The 19,299-nt window shown below is 45.4% G+C and overlaps 1 protein-coding gene across 10 annotated transcripts in view; it reads left to right on the top strand.

Moving 5' to 3' along the window:
- The window catches only part of DAB2IP (DAB2 interacting protein), a 316,629-nt gene that overhangs the window by 250,758 nt on the left and 46,572 nt on the right, over nt 1-19,299 (top strand). For all 10 annotated transcript variants that reach the window (XM_080990826.1, XM_080990828.1, XM_080990825.1 and 7 more), the window contains 2 exons: nt 1,984-2,538; nt 15,102-15,246. In XM_080990826.1, the coding sequence (XP_080846952.1) occupies nt 1,984-2,538; nt 15,102-15,246 (700 nt within the window). The remainder of the gene's footprint in view (nt 1-1,983; nt 2,539-15,101; nt 15,247-19,299) is intronic.

Genomic DNA, 19,299 nt, shown 5'->3' with positions numbered 1-19,299 from the left:
GGCCCTGCGAAAAGATGTCAATTCCTGCAGGGCCCTGGTCTCCTGCAGTAGGGCGTTCCACCAGGCCGGGGCCAGAGCTGAAAAGGCCCTGGCCCTGGGTGCGGCCAATCTGACCTCCTTGGGGCTCAGGACTTCCAAAGTGTTGTTATTTGTGGACCTTAAGGTCCTCCGCGGGGCATACCAGGAGAGGCGGTCCCGTAGGTTACTTCCTCTTGTTCTTTTTTAAAAAGGGGAGTTTTGGCAATTGTGTCATTCGTGGATCATGCATAAATTTAACTTTCATAAAGTTTCCCCTGGGGGAGAGTTGTGGGATTCAATATGCAATGAGCCAGCCTTTACCATCCCCTTGTCCATGAATGTTCTGTGCTCCAACTCCCACCAGACCCAACCAGCTTGGCCATAGGCTGAGATAATTATTGCTGTCAAAGGCACCAAGGCTCGGGCAACTTTCTGCCCCACAAGAAGGTCCCTCCCTCTCACCTGCCCACCATTTTTGCTCATGCAAATCCTTAAGTATGACCTCCTACGCATTTATAGGCATTGCCTTTTCTTTCAAAACTCTGCCCCTTTTAAACAGGGTGGGTTTTTGCTTGCTGGCTGGGGCGCTGGGTCTGTGTTTATGCATTTGCGGTCCCTTGTACCTGATGTGAAAAGCCAGCAGTACTATCCCATTGCTCAAGCCCAGTGGAGAAATTGCGGCGCAGCGGAGGGAACACCTGCAGAACAGTTTTCTTTAGTCTACAATTTGTTCTCTTTTCTCTTAGGGCGCTTCCCCCCCCCCCCCCCACACCTTTCCCTTTAATTTTGAGGCTCTCCTGGCTGCCAAATTGGAAGCGGTGAAATAGGTTTTTTAGAAAGTGAAGCATGTGTAGTTTGGGGGGGGGGAGGACAGAGAGAGAGAGAGACAGGTTCTCAGCCCTCCTTTCTTCTTGCAAATTGGTGCCAGCGAGAGAAGAAATCATAGTGATATTTGGGAAACGAGCATAAGCGGGGGTTATTATGCAAATTCCCAAGAGCCAGTAATTTCCTTAAAAGTTAAAAATGTAATTAAGGATTGGTTTTCTGTTCTAGCACGTTGCAAATAATGAAGCTGTTCGTTCTTCCAATTCTCACAGCGGGTAATTGCTTCCCCCACCCCCCCAACACACCCTCCACAAGCTGAAAGTCCTTCTTCACACAGCACGTAGTTAAACTATGGAACCCATAGTTGCAGTGATGACCACCAACCCGGATGGCTTTGAAAGAGGATTGGACAGGTTAATGGATGAGGAGAGGGCTATTGATGGCTGGCAGTCACCACGGCTTGGCTCTGCCTCCACAGAGGGAGGCAGCACTGCTTCTGAATACCAGGTGCTAGAAACCACAGGAGGGGGAAAGTGTGGCTCTCGTGCTCAGGTCCTGGTTTTGCACTGGGGGCCACTGTGAGAACAGGGTGCTGGACTAGATGGGGCCCCTTTGGCCTGATCCATCAGGCTCTCATAATCATAATAATCATAATAATCATAATAATCATAATTTATTATTTATACCCCACCCATCAGGCTGGGCTTCCCCAGCCACTCTGGGCGGCTTCCAACAAAATATTAAAATACAGTAATGCATCAAACATTAAAAGCTTCCCTAAACAGGGCTGCTTTCAGATGTCTGGTAGTTGTTGTTCTCTTTGACATCTGGTGGGAGGGTGTTCCACAGGGCGGGTGCCACCACCGAGAAGGCCCTCTGCCTGGTTCCCTGTACCTTTGCTTCTCGCAGGGAGGGAACCACCAGAAGGCCCTCGGAGCTGGACCTCAGTGTCCGAGCAGAACGATGGGGGTGGAGACACTCCTTCAGCTATACTGGACCGAGGCCGTTTAGGGCTTTAAAGGTCAGCACCAACAGTTTGAATTGTGCTCGGAAATGTCCTGGGAGCCTTATGCTCTTACCGCACATCCTTGCTCTCTTCTTGACTGTGTCCCCCCCCCCCCCATTGCATCTCTTCTCTAGGACAACAGCCGGCGGGTGGAGAATATGCTCAAGGTGTGGATTATCGAAGCCAAAGACTTGCCGGCCAAGAAGAAGTACCTGTGCGAACTCTGCCTGGACGAGGTCCTCTACGCACGGACCACATGCAAGTTGAAAACGGACAATGTCTTCTGGGGGGAGCACTTTGAGTTCAACAACCTTCCATCCCTGAGGGGCATCACGGTCCACCTGTACAAGGAGACCGACAAGAAGAAGAAGAAGGACAAGACCAACTTCATTGGGCTGGTCAGCATCCCAGCGGGCTCCGTCACGGGCCGGCAGTTTGTGGAGAAGTGGTACCCGGTGGTGACACCCAACCCCAGCAAGGGCAAGTCTGGGGGCCCCATGATCCGCATCAAGTCACGCTACCAAAGCATGAGCATCCTCCCCATGGAAATGTACAAGGAGTTTGCCGAGTACATCACCAACAACTACATGGTCCTCTGCTCAGTTCTGGAGCCAGTCCTGAGTGTGAAGAACAAGGAGGAGATGGCCTCGGCCCTCGTCCACATCCTGCAGAGCACAGGGAAGGCCAAGGTAAGGCTCTCACGTGCTCGTGCTCACGCACATTCATCAACCCCACATGTGCTGCAGCTGGATGCCTGAGGCTGTGTTCCACCGTGAGTTTGGGGGTCTTGCCAACAGTTGTTTAGCCCCCATCATCCACTTACACCAGTGGTTCCCAAAGTGGGCAGTGGGATTACCTAGGGGGCGTGCTAAGAGGCAAGGGGACAGCAGTTTGGGGTGGGGTCAGAGGTATAAACAACTATCACACTTTGAAAACTGGTATTACTGGACCAGGTTCATCAGTTTTGTGGAATTAGTTAAACTACATAGTTTGAATTGGATTTTGAATAAATGTGCAATTAACTGTTTACTGTTTTGAATTTTGTTATTACTGTTTTCATTTGTGGGTCGCACAAAGCGCTATTCTGAATTATGCTTTTTGTAGGGTAGGGGGCACTGGGGGTAAGTTTATGGAAACAAGGGGGCGGGGACTGAAAAAGTTTGGGAACCACCAGCTCTCACTGTTCTGTGGTGTGGTGTCTTGTGAACCCTCCTTTCAGTGGTTACTAATTAGATCATGGGTGGTTTAGACCATCTGCAGCCCCTGAGATGTTCTTGGACTCCACCTCCCATCAGCCCAGCCAGCATGGCCAGTGGTCAAAAGGGGCTGCCGGGGAGTTATTCCTGAAGCAATTCTGGATATACCTCCAGAAAGCCATGCTTATGGGAACTGTATGTTTCCACAATGGCAGAGTGGTACAAAAAGGCATCATTCCGGGTTATGCGATGCATTGCAGAGGTGGTTGTAACTGCTACCCATTTTAAATTGCAGTACTGGATTAGGAATTGTTTTATGCTGCTGCTTTTAATCTAAGCTTCTTTCATTTAGACACTGGCTTTAAAAGGAGATTTGGTTGTAAGCTGTCTTGGGAAAACTCCCATTTGCAAGGAGTCATGTACAGTCATACCTCGGGTTACAGACACTTCAGGTTGCGTTTTTTCGGGTTGCAGACCGCCAAAACCCGGAAGTACTGGAATGGGATGCTTCTGGGTTTTGGCAGTCGCTCATGTGCAGAAGCGCTAAATTGAGCTTTGCGCATGTGCATACGCACCGAATCGCAACCCACGCGTGTGTAGATGCGCCACTGCGGGTTGCAGACGCTGCGGGTTGCGAACGAGCATCCCACACAGATCATGTTCACAACCTGAGTGTCCGCTGTACATTTTTAAATGCATTTGGGATGGGTTCGGGTGGACTTCCACCAAGCCTCCCTTCTCCTTCCGACAAATCAGTTTTGCAGAGGGTTGGACTAGATGACCCTCGTCGTCCCTTCCAGCTCTACAATTCTGTGATTCCACAGCAATACTGATCTAGGCATAAATAGCCTCAGTAAAAGGCACCTTCCTTTGCCTGTATATACGTTAACCTCACAACTGGTTACTTCAGCCTTCCTTGCAAATGCATCCACTAAAATAAGGCACACACCGGGGACCATAGGACTACCCAGAAATTTATGGCCTAAAAGGGTCCAGGTTTTAAGAAGGCTCCCTTCTGGTCGCTTGGGGGCAAAATTTGTTCGCCCCAGGCCACCACACAAGTGGCTGCTTACAAACCATTTCCCCTCCCCTCCCTTTCCACTTTTGTCTTCTCACTTTGTGAGCCTGCAGGCAGGGACTGTTGTTCTTCAATGTCCTTTGGGCTCCCTTGCCCCATTTCCTCTGGGGCACTAACCTTTCCGCTTAGGGCTTTTGAGGGTGGGTGTTGCACTAAGGGTATCTCTCCCGCCTGTATTCCTGGTGGTGAAGTATCTTTTGAAACGCACCTATCTTTTTGCATGCTTTCTCTCAAAGTGCTCTTTTATTGAATGCATGTATTTTGTCCTAAATTTTGGTTCATTGGCTGGGATGTGGGTCCTTTTCCTACTAGCTGCTATTTCTCTGCATCCCATTGGGGCACCTCGCTAGCCACTGTGAGATGGACTCTTGTGGGTTTTCCAAAGTGTCACCATGAAAAGCAGCCGGGGGGAGAGGGCCTGGCTTTGGCACCTCCCTTATTACCCAGCTTTCCTGGCTGCATGGAAATCACATTGAGGCTTCCCCATGAGCCCCTGAAAACCAGTACCAGTAGTGTGAGGCATCTGCAACTGCGGGAGAACCATGTTGTTGTTGTTGCTGTTGTTTACATTTAATAATAATAATAATAATAATAATAATAATAATAATAATAATAATTTATTTATTTATACCCCTCCCCAGCCAAGACTGGGCTCAGGGCGGCTAACACCAAATATAAATACAGTGGTACCTCGGTTTAAGAACTTAATTTGTTCTGGAGGTCGGTTCTTAACCTGAAACCGTTCTTAACCTGAGGTACCCTTTAGCTAATGGGGCCTACCGCTGCCGCCACGCCGCCTCATCCTGAGGTAAAGTTCTTAAACCGATGTACTATTTCTGGGTTAGCGGACTCTGTAACCTGAAGCGTCTGTAACCCGAGGTACCACTGTACAGTAAAAACATTTTTTAAAAAAAAAACCCAAAAAACAGATGATTATAATATAAGTTAGAATACAGCTTAAAATGCAGCCCTGTTTTAGTGGTAGCCTATATATCAAAGCCATAAGGGGAGAAAATGTCAAATATTCACCAGGGCCAACTATCCATGATGGTCCTGCAAGGGCCAGCAAAAAGAGCCGAGGGAAAAATTATATACAAAACCCTATATGAGGGGATGTCAAATCCTGCCGGGCCCTGGTCTCCTGCAGTAGGGCCTTCCACCAGGCCGGGGCCAGAGCTGAAAAGACCCTGGCCATGGTTGAGGCCAATCTGACCTCCTTGGGGCTCGGGACTTCCAAAGTGTTGTTATTTGTGGACCGTAAGGTCCTCCGTGGGGCATACCAGGAGAGGTGGTCCCGCAGGTACGAGGGTCCTAGGCCGCATAGGGCTTTAAAGGTCAAAACCAGCTCCTTAATCCTGACCCTGTACTCCACCGGGAGCCAGTGCAGCTGGTAAAGCACTGGATGAATGTGATCCCATGGCAAGGACCCCGTAAGGAGTCTCGCCGCGGCATTCTGCACCTGCTGGAGTTTCTGAGTCAGCTTCAAGGGCAGCCCCACGTAGAGCCAATTACAGGAATCAAGCCTGGAGGTGACCATCGCATGGATCACTGTGGCCAGATCGGGGCCGGAAAGGTAAGGGACCAACTGCTTAATACGGCGGAGATGGAAAAATGCCGCCTTTCCTCCAAGGAAGGAGCTCAAGGTGTCATAAATAGTTCTCCCCATTTAATCCCCACTGCAACCTTGTGGGGTTGGTGAAGCTGAAAGGCACAACTGTCCCAAGGTCACCCAGTGATCTTCGTTCATGGCCCAGGGGGGATTTGAACCTAGATCTCTCTGAGGTCCTTGTTTGATGCTAAATGGTACACCACGGTGGCTTTCTCACACAGCCTCCACATCACAAGGAAGCCCACCAACCATCCACCCCGGAGTGTTGACCACGTAGCAGCCTGTCCACAGATTTGCTGAGCCACATGCCCATGGCTGCTGCCACATGGTTTTACAGTGGAAGATAGGAGTGCCTGGTGTGCTCTGGTCCATGGGGTCACGAAGAGTCGGACACGACTAAATTACTAAACAACAACAACAACCATCACTGCTGCCACTTCCTTCTCTATCCACCCAAAGAGACAAACTATCTGTTTTTTGTTTTTTACAACAGCAGTTAGTCCAGCTAGTTATGACTTTAATCAGTTTGCACACACAAATGATCTCTGTCTTCCTCCGGGCAATAATTAGGTTGTTTGAAGAGGGCGCAGGCCGGTGAGTGACATCTCCAGAGATAAGTGTGAGTGCCTCTCCTCCTCTTCCTCCTCTACCCACCCTGATCCATGCCATGTTGCACACGAGGAAGAACATCTGAGCATCCCTTGCAGAGCCGTTTCAACTCTTAATTGGAGTAATAATAAAATAATAATAAATTTTAATTTATACCCCGCCCTTCCCGGCTCAAAAACCGGGCTCAGAGCGGCTAACAACAAACTTAAAACACTTAAAACATTTAATTATAAAAGCAGCATAAAATACAGCATAAAAAAACATGAATAACAGTAAAATTCAAAAATCAAAGATCAATTAGATAATCCCCAGGGTTAGCTGGCTGAATTGGTCCTACTTGGGCCAGCGAGGAGGCCAGGGGAGAATTAGCTGTGGGGTATCAGAGCGGGTGATCTTCATAAAAGGGGAGGGAAGGGAAGGGAAATAAAAGATCAGACTGAATTCACATTAAAAGCCAGGCGGAATAGCTCTTACAGGCCTGACGGAAGGAGGTTAAATTCTGAAGGGCCCTGGTCTCAAGGGACGGAGCATTCCACCAGGTCGGAGCCATCACTGAGAAGGCCCTGGCCCTGGTGGAGGATAGTCTGACTTCCTTAGTGTTTGCTCTGACGGACTCTTCACAGGCCAATGTGCATCTTCGCTTCCCCTTCTCCCATTTGCCACAACACCTGCTCAAGGCGTAAGGCTAAAAGGATTGTTGTACTGGATTAGAATGAGGTCCTGTGGGCCACTCCAGGATAGGTGCCTGTGTAAAAACCTGCAGGCAGGGCTCAAAGGCCATTGCTTCCCCCTGCCGTTTGAAATGGTACCATGGTGCTTTAAATGTTCTGTCTCAGTCTCCAAGTGGTTCTGTCTGCAAGGAGTTACACTAAATATTTTATTTACATCAATCCCGGGAGTGGGGGGCAATTGGGGCATATCTACAGATTAGCTTGCAACCCATTTCAGCCAATAATGACCCCCCACCCATGTCCGCAGAGACAGTGTGCTCCTCCTCTCCCACAGGGCTTTGGAACGATCTTTGAATTACACATTAATCATATTATCTTTATCAGTGAAAGCCTCTTAAGGATAGGTCAATCTCATTAATCAGGATTGCTTATGAGAAGAGACTTTATTACTTCACAGTCAATCTGCTGGCTGGTCACTTGTCACTGGGGCAGAAGGGCCTGCGTCGTCTGCTTCTCATTTTCACTGCATTTATATCCCACCTTTATAAATTTATTGCATTTATTGCCCACCTTTTTTCACCAAGGAGGTCAAGGTGGCAAACATGGTTCTCCTCATTTAAATCCCCTCATCAACCCTGTGAGGTAGGTTAGGCTGAGAGACAGTGGCTGGCACCCAAGCTTACCACTCACTGAACTTCACGTGTCTGAGTGGGGATTTAAACCCTGGTCTCTCCCTGGTAATAGTCTGACATGTGTTAACTGCTGCACATCTTAACTGTTATATATATTATATATGTATATGTATTGGTCTCTAAGGTGCTACTCTAAGGGGACGCGGGTGGCGCTGTGGGTTAAACCACAGAGCCTAGGACTTGCCAATCAGAAGGTCGGCGGTTCGAATCCCCACAACGGGGTGAGCTCCCATTGCTCGGTCCCTGCTCCTGCCCACCTAGCAGTTTGAAAGCACATCAAGGTGCAAGTAGATAAATAGGTACCGCTCCGGCGGGAAAGTAAACGGCATTTCCGTGCGCTGCTCTGGTTCGCCAGAAGCGGCTTAGTCATGGCGACCACATGACCCGGAAGCTGTACGCTGGCTCCCTCGGCCAATAAAGCGAGATGAGCGCCGCAACCCCAGAGTCGGTCATGACTGGACCTAGTTTTCAGGGGTCCCTTTACCTTTATCTTATATATAGTTAGTTTTTTTAACATATCATTTCCAACAGTCACATAACATAACTTCTTATCTTTTACATTGTTTTAGACTTCCGTCAACACCTCTGATGATTTTCTGCTCTTAATTATCATCAACTAATAATTCTCCTCATAGTCTTTCTTGAAATATTTCATATAGTTCTCCTTACAAAACTTCTTGTAGTCCTACTAGCGTAATCTGTTTGTTACTATTACTTTTCAAATAATTCGTATATTTACTCCAGTCTTCTAAGAATATCTGGTCCCGCAGGTTTCGAATACTTCCTGTTAATTTATCCAATTCTGCATAGCCCATCACATCTTAACTGTTCAGGGGTCACCCAGCAGAACCCTGGGATTAGAAGGGAGCCCCTGAGTGAGGTGACCATGCAGTATGCTTTCGAATTGGGTAAGGGATCACGTGTTGAGATTCCTGCATTGTAGGCGGTTGGACTAGATGACCCCCCAGGTTCCCTTCCAGCTCTACAGTTCTACGATTCCATGATTCAATCCCATTTGTGCTTAAAAACTCCACCACCATCTCTGGCATTCTCTTCCAGTGTCTAATCATTGCTAAATTCTTCCTAAGGTTTCGTCAAAATCCTTTTGTGATGCTGTTTTATTATTTCTTCCTCTTACTAGTTGCTTTTTTAAAAGAAAAAGGAGACACAAAGTGACTTACAATATAATACAAAAATTAAAACTAAAGCAGAACAAAAGCTATAAACATCCAGATACAGACATACCTCGGGTTACAGATGCTCCAGGTTGCATTTTTCCGGGTTTCGGCAGTCGCGCATGCGCAGAAGTGCTAAATCGCACTTTGTGCATGCACAGAAATGCCGAATCGCAACCCACACGTGCGCAGACACGCTGCTGCGGGTTGCAAACGCTGCGGGTTGCGAACGTGCATCCCGCACGGATCACGTTCACAACTTGAGCATCCACTGTACATAAAAAGCTGTCGTAATGCACCTTGCCCACTAAAGAAGGTTGATATTTAAAGCCTGCCTGGAAAGAAACATGTGTTTTTGTGGTGCATAAGAGTGGTCAGTGATGGAGCCGGGTGTGCCTTCCTGGGGAGAGTATTCCATAAGTGCGGGAGCCATCACTGAAAAGGCCCATTCTTGCGATTCAAGTAACAGAAACCAAATCTACTCCATCCTCTGTGTGACAGGGCTTCAGATATTTGAATATGACTCTCATGTTGCCTTTTAATAATAGAATTGTAGAGTTGGAAGACACCCCAACAGCCATGAAGGAGGGTCTCCACCCCATCATTCTGCCTGGACACTGAGGTCCAGTGCTGAGGACCTTCTGGCGGTTCCCTCGCTGCGAGAAGTGAGGTTACAGGGAACCAGGCAGAAGGCCTTCTCGGTGGTGGCGCCCACCCTGTGGAACACCCTCTCTTCAGATGTGAAGGAAATAAAAAACAATCTGACTTTCAGAAGACATCTGAAGGCAGCCCAGTTTAGGGAAGTTTTTAATGTTTGATGTTTTGTCGGGTTTTTCATATTCTGTTGGGAGCCGCCCAGAGTGGCTGGGGAAACCCAGCCGGATGGGTGGGGTATAAATAATAAATTTATATTATTATATCTACTTCAAACCACCCATGAAGGAGAATCCACTGCCTTCTAAGGGAGTCTGATCCTCTGTCGAACAGCTGCTGCCCTCAGAAAGCTAACGTATCCCCTCTCAGTCTTCTCTTCTCCAGGCTTTTGTTGTTGTTGTTTAGTCATTTAGTCGTGTCCGACTCTTTGTGACCCCATGGACCAGAGCACGCCAGGCACTCCTCTCTTCCACTGCCTCCCGCAGTTTGGTCAAACTCATGTTCATAGCTTTGAGAACATTGTCCAACCATCTCGTCCTCTGTCATCCCCTTCTCCTTGTGCCCTCCATCTTTCCCAGTATCAGGGTCTTTTCCAGGGAGTCTTCTCTTCTCATGAGGTGGCCAAAGTATTGGAGCCTCAGCTTCAGGATCTGTCCTTCCAGTGAGCACTCAGGGCTGATTTTCTTCAGAATGGATAGGTTTGACCTTCTTTCAGTCCATGGGACTCTCAAGAGTCTTTTCCAGCACCAGAATTCAAAAGCATCCATTCTTCGGCGATCAGCCTTCTTTATGGTCCAGCTCTCACTTCCATACTGCACTACTGGGAAAACAATAGCTTTAACTATATGAACCTTTGTTGGCAAGGTGATGTCTCTGCTTTTTAAGATGCTGTCTCCAGGCTAGACGTACCCAATTCATCAGGCTTGGTTTCCAGACCCTTGATTATCCTGGCCTCCCTCCTCTGCACATATTCCAGCTTGTCAATATCCTTCTTAAACTGTGGTGCCCAGAACTGGACACAAGACTCCAGGTCTGATCTGACCAAGGCACAATAGAGTGGGACTATTACTTCCCTTCTGTTGATGCTGCCTAGAATAGTATTAGCTTCTTTTTGCTGCTGCATCACACTGCTGATTCATATTAAGCCTGTGGTCTACAACACCCCCCCCGATCCTTTCCACAGGGACTGCTGTCAAGCAAGGTGCCCCCCACCCTATAATTCATGCTTCTGGCTATCGCTGCCTAAGTGCAGAACCTTACAGCTTCCTGTTTCTCCCTGCTGAAATTCATTTTGTTAATTTTGGCCCAATTCTCTAATCCATTAAGGTCATTGTCTCCTCTGTGCGCATAGGAGGGTTCGTTTTGCAGGCTGCTGGTGTGCGCCAGCCCACACTTCCAGGATTGTTGTAAACAAACCATTTCTGCGTTGCTGAGCTTTGCTGAACTGGGGTTAATAAAGGACTGGGAAGATGGGGAGTGGCGGGGGGGGGGGCGGAGCGAGGTCACATTTCCTGCCACCATCAGGAATCTGCTAATCTTTTCTGAGCTGAGAGACAGAGCCTTGCAGCTGCCGCAGCCAAGGCAGGCAAGAACGTTCCGCCGCTTTAAGTGCTAATAACCCATTCCGTCACTAATAGCCGAGCTACTAATAAAATCTGCTAACTTTGCAAATCTTCCCAAGCCTCTGAGGATTGCAGTTGAGTTTAGGAAGGCTCCAGCCACTCTTCTCCTCTTACTTACCCCTGCATTGCTATTCATGGTGGGGTGAAGGGAAGGAAGGCAGGCAGGACACCAGGCCTATGGGCACGATCCACGTGTGGCCCAGAAACTGCTTTATGCAGGGGGAGGATGCACAGAGGCAGATCAGTTCTTTGCTTTGGAATATAATTTTGCTGCAACGTTTCTCTCTGACATGCTCTCTTGCCACTTAGGCGGGAAACAGCTTATTATATTTACCTTAATTATTGTTGTTGGACTTATGGGTCAATCTGGATGATGCCACGAGTCCCTTCCAATTCTTGGTGTCCCATACCCAGGGAGGGTTAGAATCAAAGAGCCCAGCTTTCTGAACCAGGAAGGGCGGGGTATGTATAAATAAATAAATAAATAAATAAATAAATAAATAAATAAATAAATATTATTATTATTATTCCTTGGATTTTCTTAAACAGAGGTTGTTGAGTGGTCCTTTGTCAGGGGTTCCCCATCTGCAATTCCTGCATTGCCAAGGGGTTGGGCTAGAGGACAGTCGAGGTTAACTTCCAGCTCTACAAGTCTATGATTTTGCTCAGCTGTCAAATAATTATTTTAAATGTGCTGCCTGAATGTCCTTGCTTTTAATCCATTCATTTGTTGCCTCGATGACTATCTTCTTGGGGGGGGGGGCAGGGTAGACTTCTCCGTGACAGCATGGAAAGAGGGAGCTAGTCAGCACTGTGGATATCCAATTCCATCTTTGGTCTTGCAGACCTAGTGTGCTGGTTTGGTTCCACCACCCCAATTGTTATGGTTTTATTGCTGTTGTATTTGTTTATCATCCCTGCAAATCGACCAGAAAATGTCAGCGAATGGGTTGCCAATAAATTTCAGGATAGTAAAATGAAATAAACCTTGGAGGGGGGGTGGTACACTTCAAATGGAATGCAGTGGGGATCCCTCCAAAGGATTTTTATATCTGTCTCTTCCTCGCAAATTGACTCTTAAGTACTAGTATTTGGGTATTAATTCCCCATATTGTCCTTTGAGAAATGCTCAAAGGTTTAACAAGCCCCTCACTTCTTGAATCGAGCAGCTGCATTGCACGAGGGGTGAGCAACGCCATGGACGCTGGCCCAAAATGGAGCAGAATATTCCTCAAACTTTCCTAGCCGCTCAGGGAGCAAAACTGACAGAATGTTTCCTATTCGGCTTCTGTGAGGGAAGGAAAAGCTTTCAGTTTGGCTGGATTTGAAACCTTAATGCAAACTTCGGAGACAGGGTTAGCTTTGCTAGGCAAGTTGGAAAGACACCCTGGGAAACAGGGAAGCCAAATGAGAAGCAAGCTAGTTTGTAAATTGCATCGCATGCATCTCTTCCTAGCCCAGGGAGGCGGTGGCACTGTGGGTTAAACCACAGAGCCTAGGGCTTGCTGATCAGAAGGTTGGCGGTTCGAATCCCTGCGACGGGGTGAGCTCCCGTTGCTCAGTCCCAGCTCCCGTCAACCTAGCAGTTCAAAAGCATGTCAAAGTGCAAGTAGATAAATAGGTACCGCTCCGGCGGGAAGGTAAACGGCGTTTCCGTGCGCTGCTCTGGTTCGCCAGAAGCGGCTTAGTCATGCTGGCCACATGACCCGGAAGCTGTACGCCGGCTCCCTCGGCCTATAGAGCGAGATGAGCGCCGCAACCCCAGAGTCGGCCACGACTGGACCTAATGGTCAGGGGTCCCTTTACCTTTACCTAATCTCTCCCCCCACCCATTAAAGTAGCTGAGCTTCTCTTTCTCGGCTCACTTAGCTTTGAAGTTACGCTGCTAGTCAAGGGAGTTCAGATCTCCCTTGGAAAGAGAAGCTTTGCCCCAGCTGTTTCTCAGCTTCTTGAGAAACACATGGTCTGACGCTGCCTAACCTTCTCTCTCTCTCCAGGCCCTTCTGCCATGGTCTCTGGGGCACCTTCACCTGGTTTCTCTCTGCCTGGCCACCTTCGTCTCTCCACTCCCAGTGTACATTTCAATTCTGATTCGCAGCTCAGCCTGACGGAAGGTGCTGATTCTCAGTTAGAAGAGCCTGACCTTGGCTCTTGCTCATGAGTTGCCCCTGTCACTTCCCAAACATACTAATTACCTTGGGAACATGGAGTTTTACAGCATCTCCTCAAACTCGGGATTTGACCGGTCTTGTCACTTGAAGTTTTTGCCAGCACGGCCAAAATCCCATTGCTGTAGCCGCGTCCTCCTCTGAATCAACATAATGTGTGCTTGAGGGCGAAGGATGTGAATTTCTGAAGTCATTTCAAAAATAAGCTCTTGCTGAGTTTCTCTGCATTGTGCGGACACACCTGGAAAACCTTACAGGCCTAACTGTTGCTCTCTGAGCAAACATCCCTAATGGAGAACCAAAGAGATCCCTTCCTTGCACGTGTACTTTCTTGTGATTGGGGCCTCCTTGTGGGCTTCCCACTGAGGTGTGTGCTTGGCCCCTGTGAGAGGAGGATGCTGGACTTCCCTGTTTAGGGAAGCTTTTAATGTTTGATGCATTACTGTATTTTAATATTTTGTTGGAGGCTGCCCAGAGTGGCTGGGGAAGCCCAGCCAGATGGGCAGGGTATAAATAATAAATTATTATACAGTCATACCTCTTTTTACGTTTGCTTCATGATACGTTTTTTCAGGTTGCGTCCCACGGTGACCCGGAAGTACCGGAAAGGGTTACTTCCGGGTTTCGCCACTCGCGCATGCGCAGACGCGAAAACTGACGTCATGCGCAAAAGTGGCGAATTGTGACCCGCGCGTGCGCAGACGCAAGTTGCATTCCTTTCAGGTTGCGAACTAGGCTCTGGAACAGATCCTGTTCGCAACCAGAGGTACCACTGTATTGTTGTTGTTGTCGTCTGAGAGCCCCTCAAACCAGGAAAGGGGAACCTGTGGCAGCTATTGTGACATGTTTCTCAGTGTCTATCTCCTGCCTGATCTTGCATCAAGTAGCAAAGCCACCGAGCAGAAATGGCCAAAGTGAATGATTTGTGTTCAGCTGTGTAAAGATTATTTGCAGAAATACTGCAAAATTAACGAATGTTAGAATGATGTCAGAATGAAGTTAAGTGGTTTTAGCAGCAATGTTATAAAGGTGTATGTAAAAATGGATTGTTAACAGGTGAAAATCTAAAGTTATAATATATTAAGTTAAAGGATTAAGACAAAAACAAAGAGGGAAAGGAATTGCTGAATTAACTAATAGAACTGGAATACAAAAAAGGGAGGTGTGAGGAGGTCAGGGAAGCAATGAAATGAAATGTAAGGTATGGAAAGATTGATGCGTTTTTTAAGTGTTTTTTATCTTTTTTCTGTATTTTGTATTTTTTTTCTTTTTTCTTTTTTTATTTTTTTCTTCTCTTTTTATTTATGTAATCTTTTCTTTGAAACTTTAATAAATATCATTTAAAAAAAAAATTATTTGTGTTCAGCTGTGAACCCAAAGCACATATCTACATGGGGAGGCTGCCTGCTGCATCTCTGAATGAGTTTCTGCACTTGCCTTGCTGTCTTCCAGCCTGACCCTGCTGGGTAACTCTACTGAGTTTCTGTGTTGTTGGATCGTTCATATAGCACCTGCAGAGTTGAAGAGCTGCCCGCTGAGCGTCAGAATGAGTTACTGCTCTAGAACTGGTTTCCCTCCCAGCAAGAAGCCTGTGCAGAACTCAGTCAGAAGTGTGAGGATATTTCGTGTTTCTGAAAGTTTTCTGTGTAAAGAGCTTGTTAATTCAGGCAGGGAGTGGAGCAGGGTGTGAATTTTGGGGGACATTATCCTTAGATCTCCTGCTCTGCAGATGCTGCTGACCTAACTTACCACCCACCCTTCTTTCCCTCCATCTCCAGGATTTCTTGACGGACCTCATGATGTCTGAGGTGGACCGATGTGGCGAAAATGAGCACCTTATTTTCCGAGAGAACACCCTTGCCACGAAAGCGATCGAGGAGTACCTAAAGCTGGTGGGGCAGAAGTACTTGCAAGATGCCTTAGGTAGGTATGGGGAGTGTCAGTACCTCTCTGGGTTTCATCAACAGAAGCTTTCTGGTTTGGGGCCAGGATTCAGGGAGCCTCGATGCTTTACAGATAATTAAGAGTAGTCTTAAGGAACCACACCAAAGAGGTGGGTTTCAATAGGGACAGAAGTAAGGTCCTGCACTTGGGCAGGAAGAACCAGATGCACAAATATAGGATGGCCAACACCTGACTTGCTAGCAGTACATGTGAAAATCGTCTAGGGGTCTGGGTGGACCACAAGCTTAACACGAGTCCAGACTGTGATGCAGCAGCAAAAAATGCTAATGCTATTCTAGGCTGCATCAACAGACGTCTAGGGTCCAAATCATGGAAAGTAATAGCACCACTCTCTTCTGCCTTGGTCAGACCACACCTGGCGTCCTGTGTCCAGTTCTGGGTGCCACAGTTTAGGAAGGATGTTCACAAGCTGGAAGGTGTGTGGAGGACGATGACCAGGGTGATTAAGGGTCTGGAAACCAAGCCTTATGAGGAAAGGTTGAGGGAGTTGAGGCCGTTTAGCCTGGAGAAGAGACGAATGATAGGAGAGACAAATATCTGAAGGGCTGTCAGATGGCAGGTGGAGCAAGCTTGTTTTTTGCTGCTCCAGAGGGTAGGATCCAGACCAGTGGATTCAAGACAAGAAAGAAGATTCTGATTAAGCATTGGGAAGTAGAGTAAGAGCTTTTCAGCGGTAGAACACACACCCTCGGAAGGTAGAGGACTCTCCTTCACTGGAGGTTTTTAAGCAGAGTTCGGGTGGCCTCCTGCCGCCGGTTCTTTAGCGGTGATTCCTGCGTTACAGAGGGTTGGGCTATTTTTATTTTTTTAATCATATTTTTATTAATTTTACAACAACTAAACATCCCATGAAAAAGAAATACTATACATCAAAATCTTAAAACAACTATATAGACAATCCACATTGAATCTAAAACATGGGACTACTAGAATCCCCTGACTTCCCTCCATCCCATCCCTTGGTTCCATTGTTCTATATTGTTCATGCATGTCCACAAATTCTTTACCTCCTTTTACCTTCCAATTTTATACCCTATCTATTATATTACAAGCATTTTTCAAAATCCTGCTAATGTATTAACTTGTATCCCCTGCTTTTGTATATACGCAATAAACATTCCCCATTACTTTTTAAATTTATTGTCTTCTTGGTTTCTAATTCTCCTGGTTAATTTAGCCATTTCCGCGTATTCCATTAACTTAGTTTGCCAGTCTTCTTTAGTGGGGACTTCCTCTTCTTTCCAGCATTGTGCTAATAATATCCGTGCAGCCCTTGTTGCATACATAAACAAATTCTTGTATTTTTTCGGTAAGTCCAATCCTGTGATACCTAATAAAAAGGCTTCTGGTTTTTTAACGAAGGTTATTTTGAACATTTTTTTTTCAATTCATTATATATCATTTCCCAAAATTTCTTTATAACCTTACATTGCCACCACATGGTAAAAAGTGCCCTCCGCTGCTTTACATTTCCAACACTTATTATCTCTTGTTTTATACATTTTTGCCAGTTTAACCAGAGTTAGGTACCATCTATATAACATTTTCATATAATTTTCTTTACATAAAATACAGGCTGTAAATTTCATGTCATTCTTCCATAATCTTTCCCAATCAATCATTTGAATGTCCCACATCCTTTGCCCATTTTATCATAACACATTTAACCTCCTCATCCTTAGTTTCCCATTCCAACAACACATTGAAATAAAAACATCATTTTTGGCAATACTTTCCTCTTAATTACTAAAACCCTTCCCAATAAAGACACATTCATTCTTCCCCAAATCTCTAAATTCCTTTTAATTTCTTTCCATATTTTTTCATAATTGTCTTTAAATAAATTTATATTTTTCGCTGTTAACCATATCCCCAGATATTTCAATTTTTTATATACATTTATTTCAGTCCTCTGTTGTATCTCTTTTTTATCTTGCTCTGAGACATCTTTAACTAAGAATTTGGTTTGGTTTTTATTCAGTTTAAAACCTGATACTTGTCCAAATTCCTGTATTTTTTCTAACACTTTCAATATTGAATTTGTAGGGTCTTCCACCGTGATCACCAAGTCATCAGCAAATGCTTTCAACTTATATGACTTCTTGCCTACTGTTATTCCTCTAATGGTCTCATCTGTCCGTATATTTCTCACCAGTACTTCAAATACTAGAATAAACAGTAGTGGTAACGGGACATCCCTGTCTAATCCCTTTCATTATTTTGCATTCTTCTGTAAGAGTATTGTTAATTATTAATCTTGCTTGCTGTTCAGAATAAATAGCTTCTATTCCTCTTTTAAATAGCTCTCCAACATTCATTTCCTCCAGGACTTTCGGCGTAAAGGCCCATGAAACATTATCAAATGCTTTTTCAGCGTGAATAAACATCACGGCTGCCTGTTTTTCATTTCTTACTTCCAAGTATTCAATTAATATCAATAACATTCCTTATATTTTTTCCCTTTAGGGACATAAATTCAAACTATCACAATATTTTCACCATGCATTATGGTTTGCACGGCTATTACCATTCCTTGCTCATCTTTAAATAATAATTTTGATTTTAAGTTTGGTCTAATATATAAAACCACTCCTTGTTTTTTAGTTTTATCTGAAGTTACAAATTCCATTCCAATCCTCTTATTTATCAAAATTCTCCTATGTCTTTTAGCCACGTGTGTTTCCTGCAAGCAGATTACCGGTATATCTAATATTACATGTTCAATTCTATTCCTTTTTGTTTTATTGTTTTATTATTTAATCCATTTACATTCCAACTTAATATCTTCAAATCAGCCATATTTATTTCTGTTATTACAGTCTTTTCTTTTTTACCTTTTTTCTTTTTCTTTTTTGTTCTCCTCTTCTTCTTCTTGACTATTTACACTTTCTTGTGATACTTCTGGTTCTTGTTCTCCTACAGCTCCCTCAGGTAATTATCCCACTTCTCCAAGATCTTTGCTATATCTCCTCCAAAACTTATCCGCATCTTCCAAATCCCTAGATCTGAATTTTTTATCCTTAGAAGTGAAGGATAGTCCTGGGAATTCCCATCTGTATCGTATCTCATTTCTTCTTAAAGCATCGGTTATATATTTATAACTAATGCGTTTTTTAAGAAGACCAGCGGGGATTTCTTTAATATTAAAGAATATTTGTTCCATCAATTTGAAGTTTATTAGTGTAGTTGGTTTGGAAATTTTTATCCCTTAAATATCCTGAATTTAAAAAGACCAGGCAATCCCCTGGTACCTTCCTAATATTTGCTATTTTGGATCTAACTCTGTAAATCTTATCCACTGAGCTATCCAGAACTCCTTTATCAATTCCCAACCATTCAGCCATCACTTCATCTAGATATTCTCTTAGATCCTGCTCATCTTCTTCTGGGACTCCCCTCAGCCATACCACATTTTCTCCCTGTCTCATCTCCATAGCAGCTAAAGCAGGCATCCCCAACCTTCAGCCCTCCAGATGTTTTGGACTACAATTCCCATCATCCATGACCACTGGTCCTGTTAGCTAGGGATCATGGGAGTTGTAGGCCAAAGCATCTGGAGGGCCGCAGGTTAGGGGTGCCTGAGCTAAAGCATCCCAAACCATTTCTTGGGTTGTGCATACTCCACCTACATCTGTTTTTAATTTTCCTGATCTTTTCTCAGGCCTTTCACCTCTTCATTCACTTGTTTTGTTTTCTCTTCCATACCTTTTACCACCGTTTGCACCTTTGTAGTTCTCACATTCAAATCTTTAATTTGGTCTAACATCCTATTTGTATTCTTATCAATCTGGGTGGCTAATGCACCAACAGCCTCCTTTATTTCACTACCCATTTCCTTTTTAAATTCTGCAAATAGTTCCGCAAGTTTAGATTTAGCCTCTTGTATTGAGGCTTTTCTGCCTTGTATTGGGGTCAGAGGCCTCTTCGCTGCCATATCTTTCCTTAACTTTTTATTTATAAGGTCTTAGCTGAGATTTAACTTTCTCACAACTTGTCTGTTCTCTCTAGCAG

Source organism: Podarcis pityusensis, assembly GCF_964106645.2.
Source record: "Podarcis pityusensis genome assembly, chromosome: Z".
Lineage (NCBI taxonomy): Eukaryota > Metazoa > Chordata > Lepidosauria > Squamata > Lacertidae > Podarcis > Podarcis pityusensis.
Note: the sequence above shows the minus strand (reverse complement) of the source record. Positions and strands in the feature narration are given on the sequence as shown.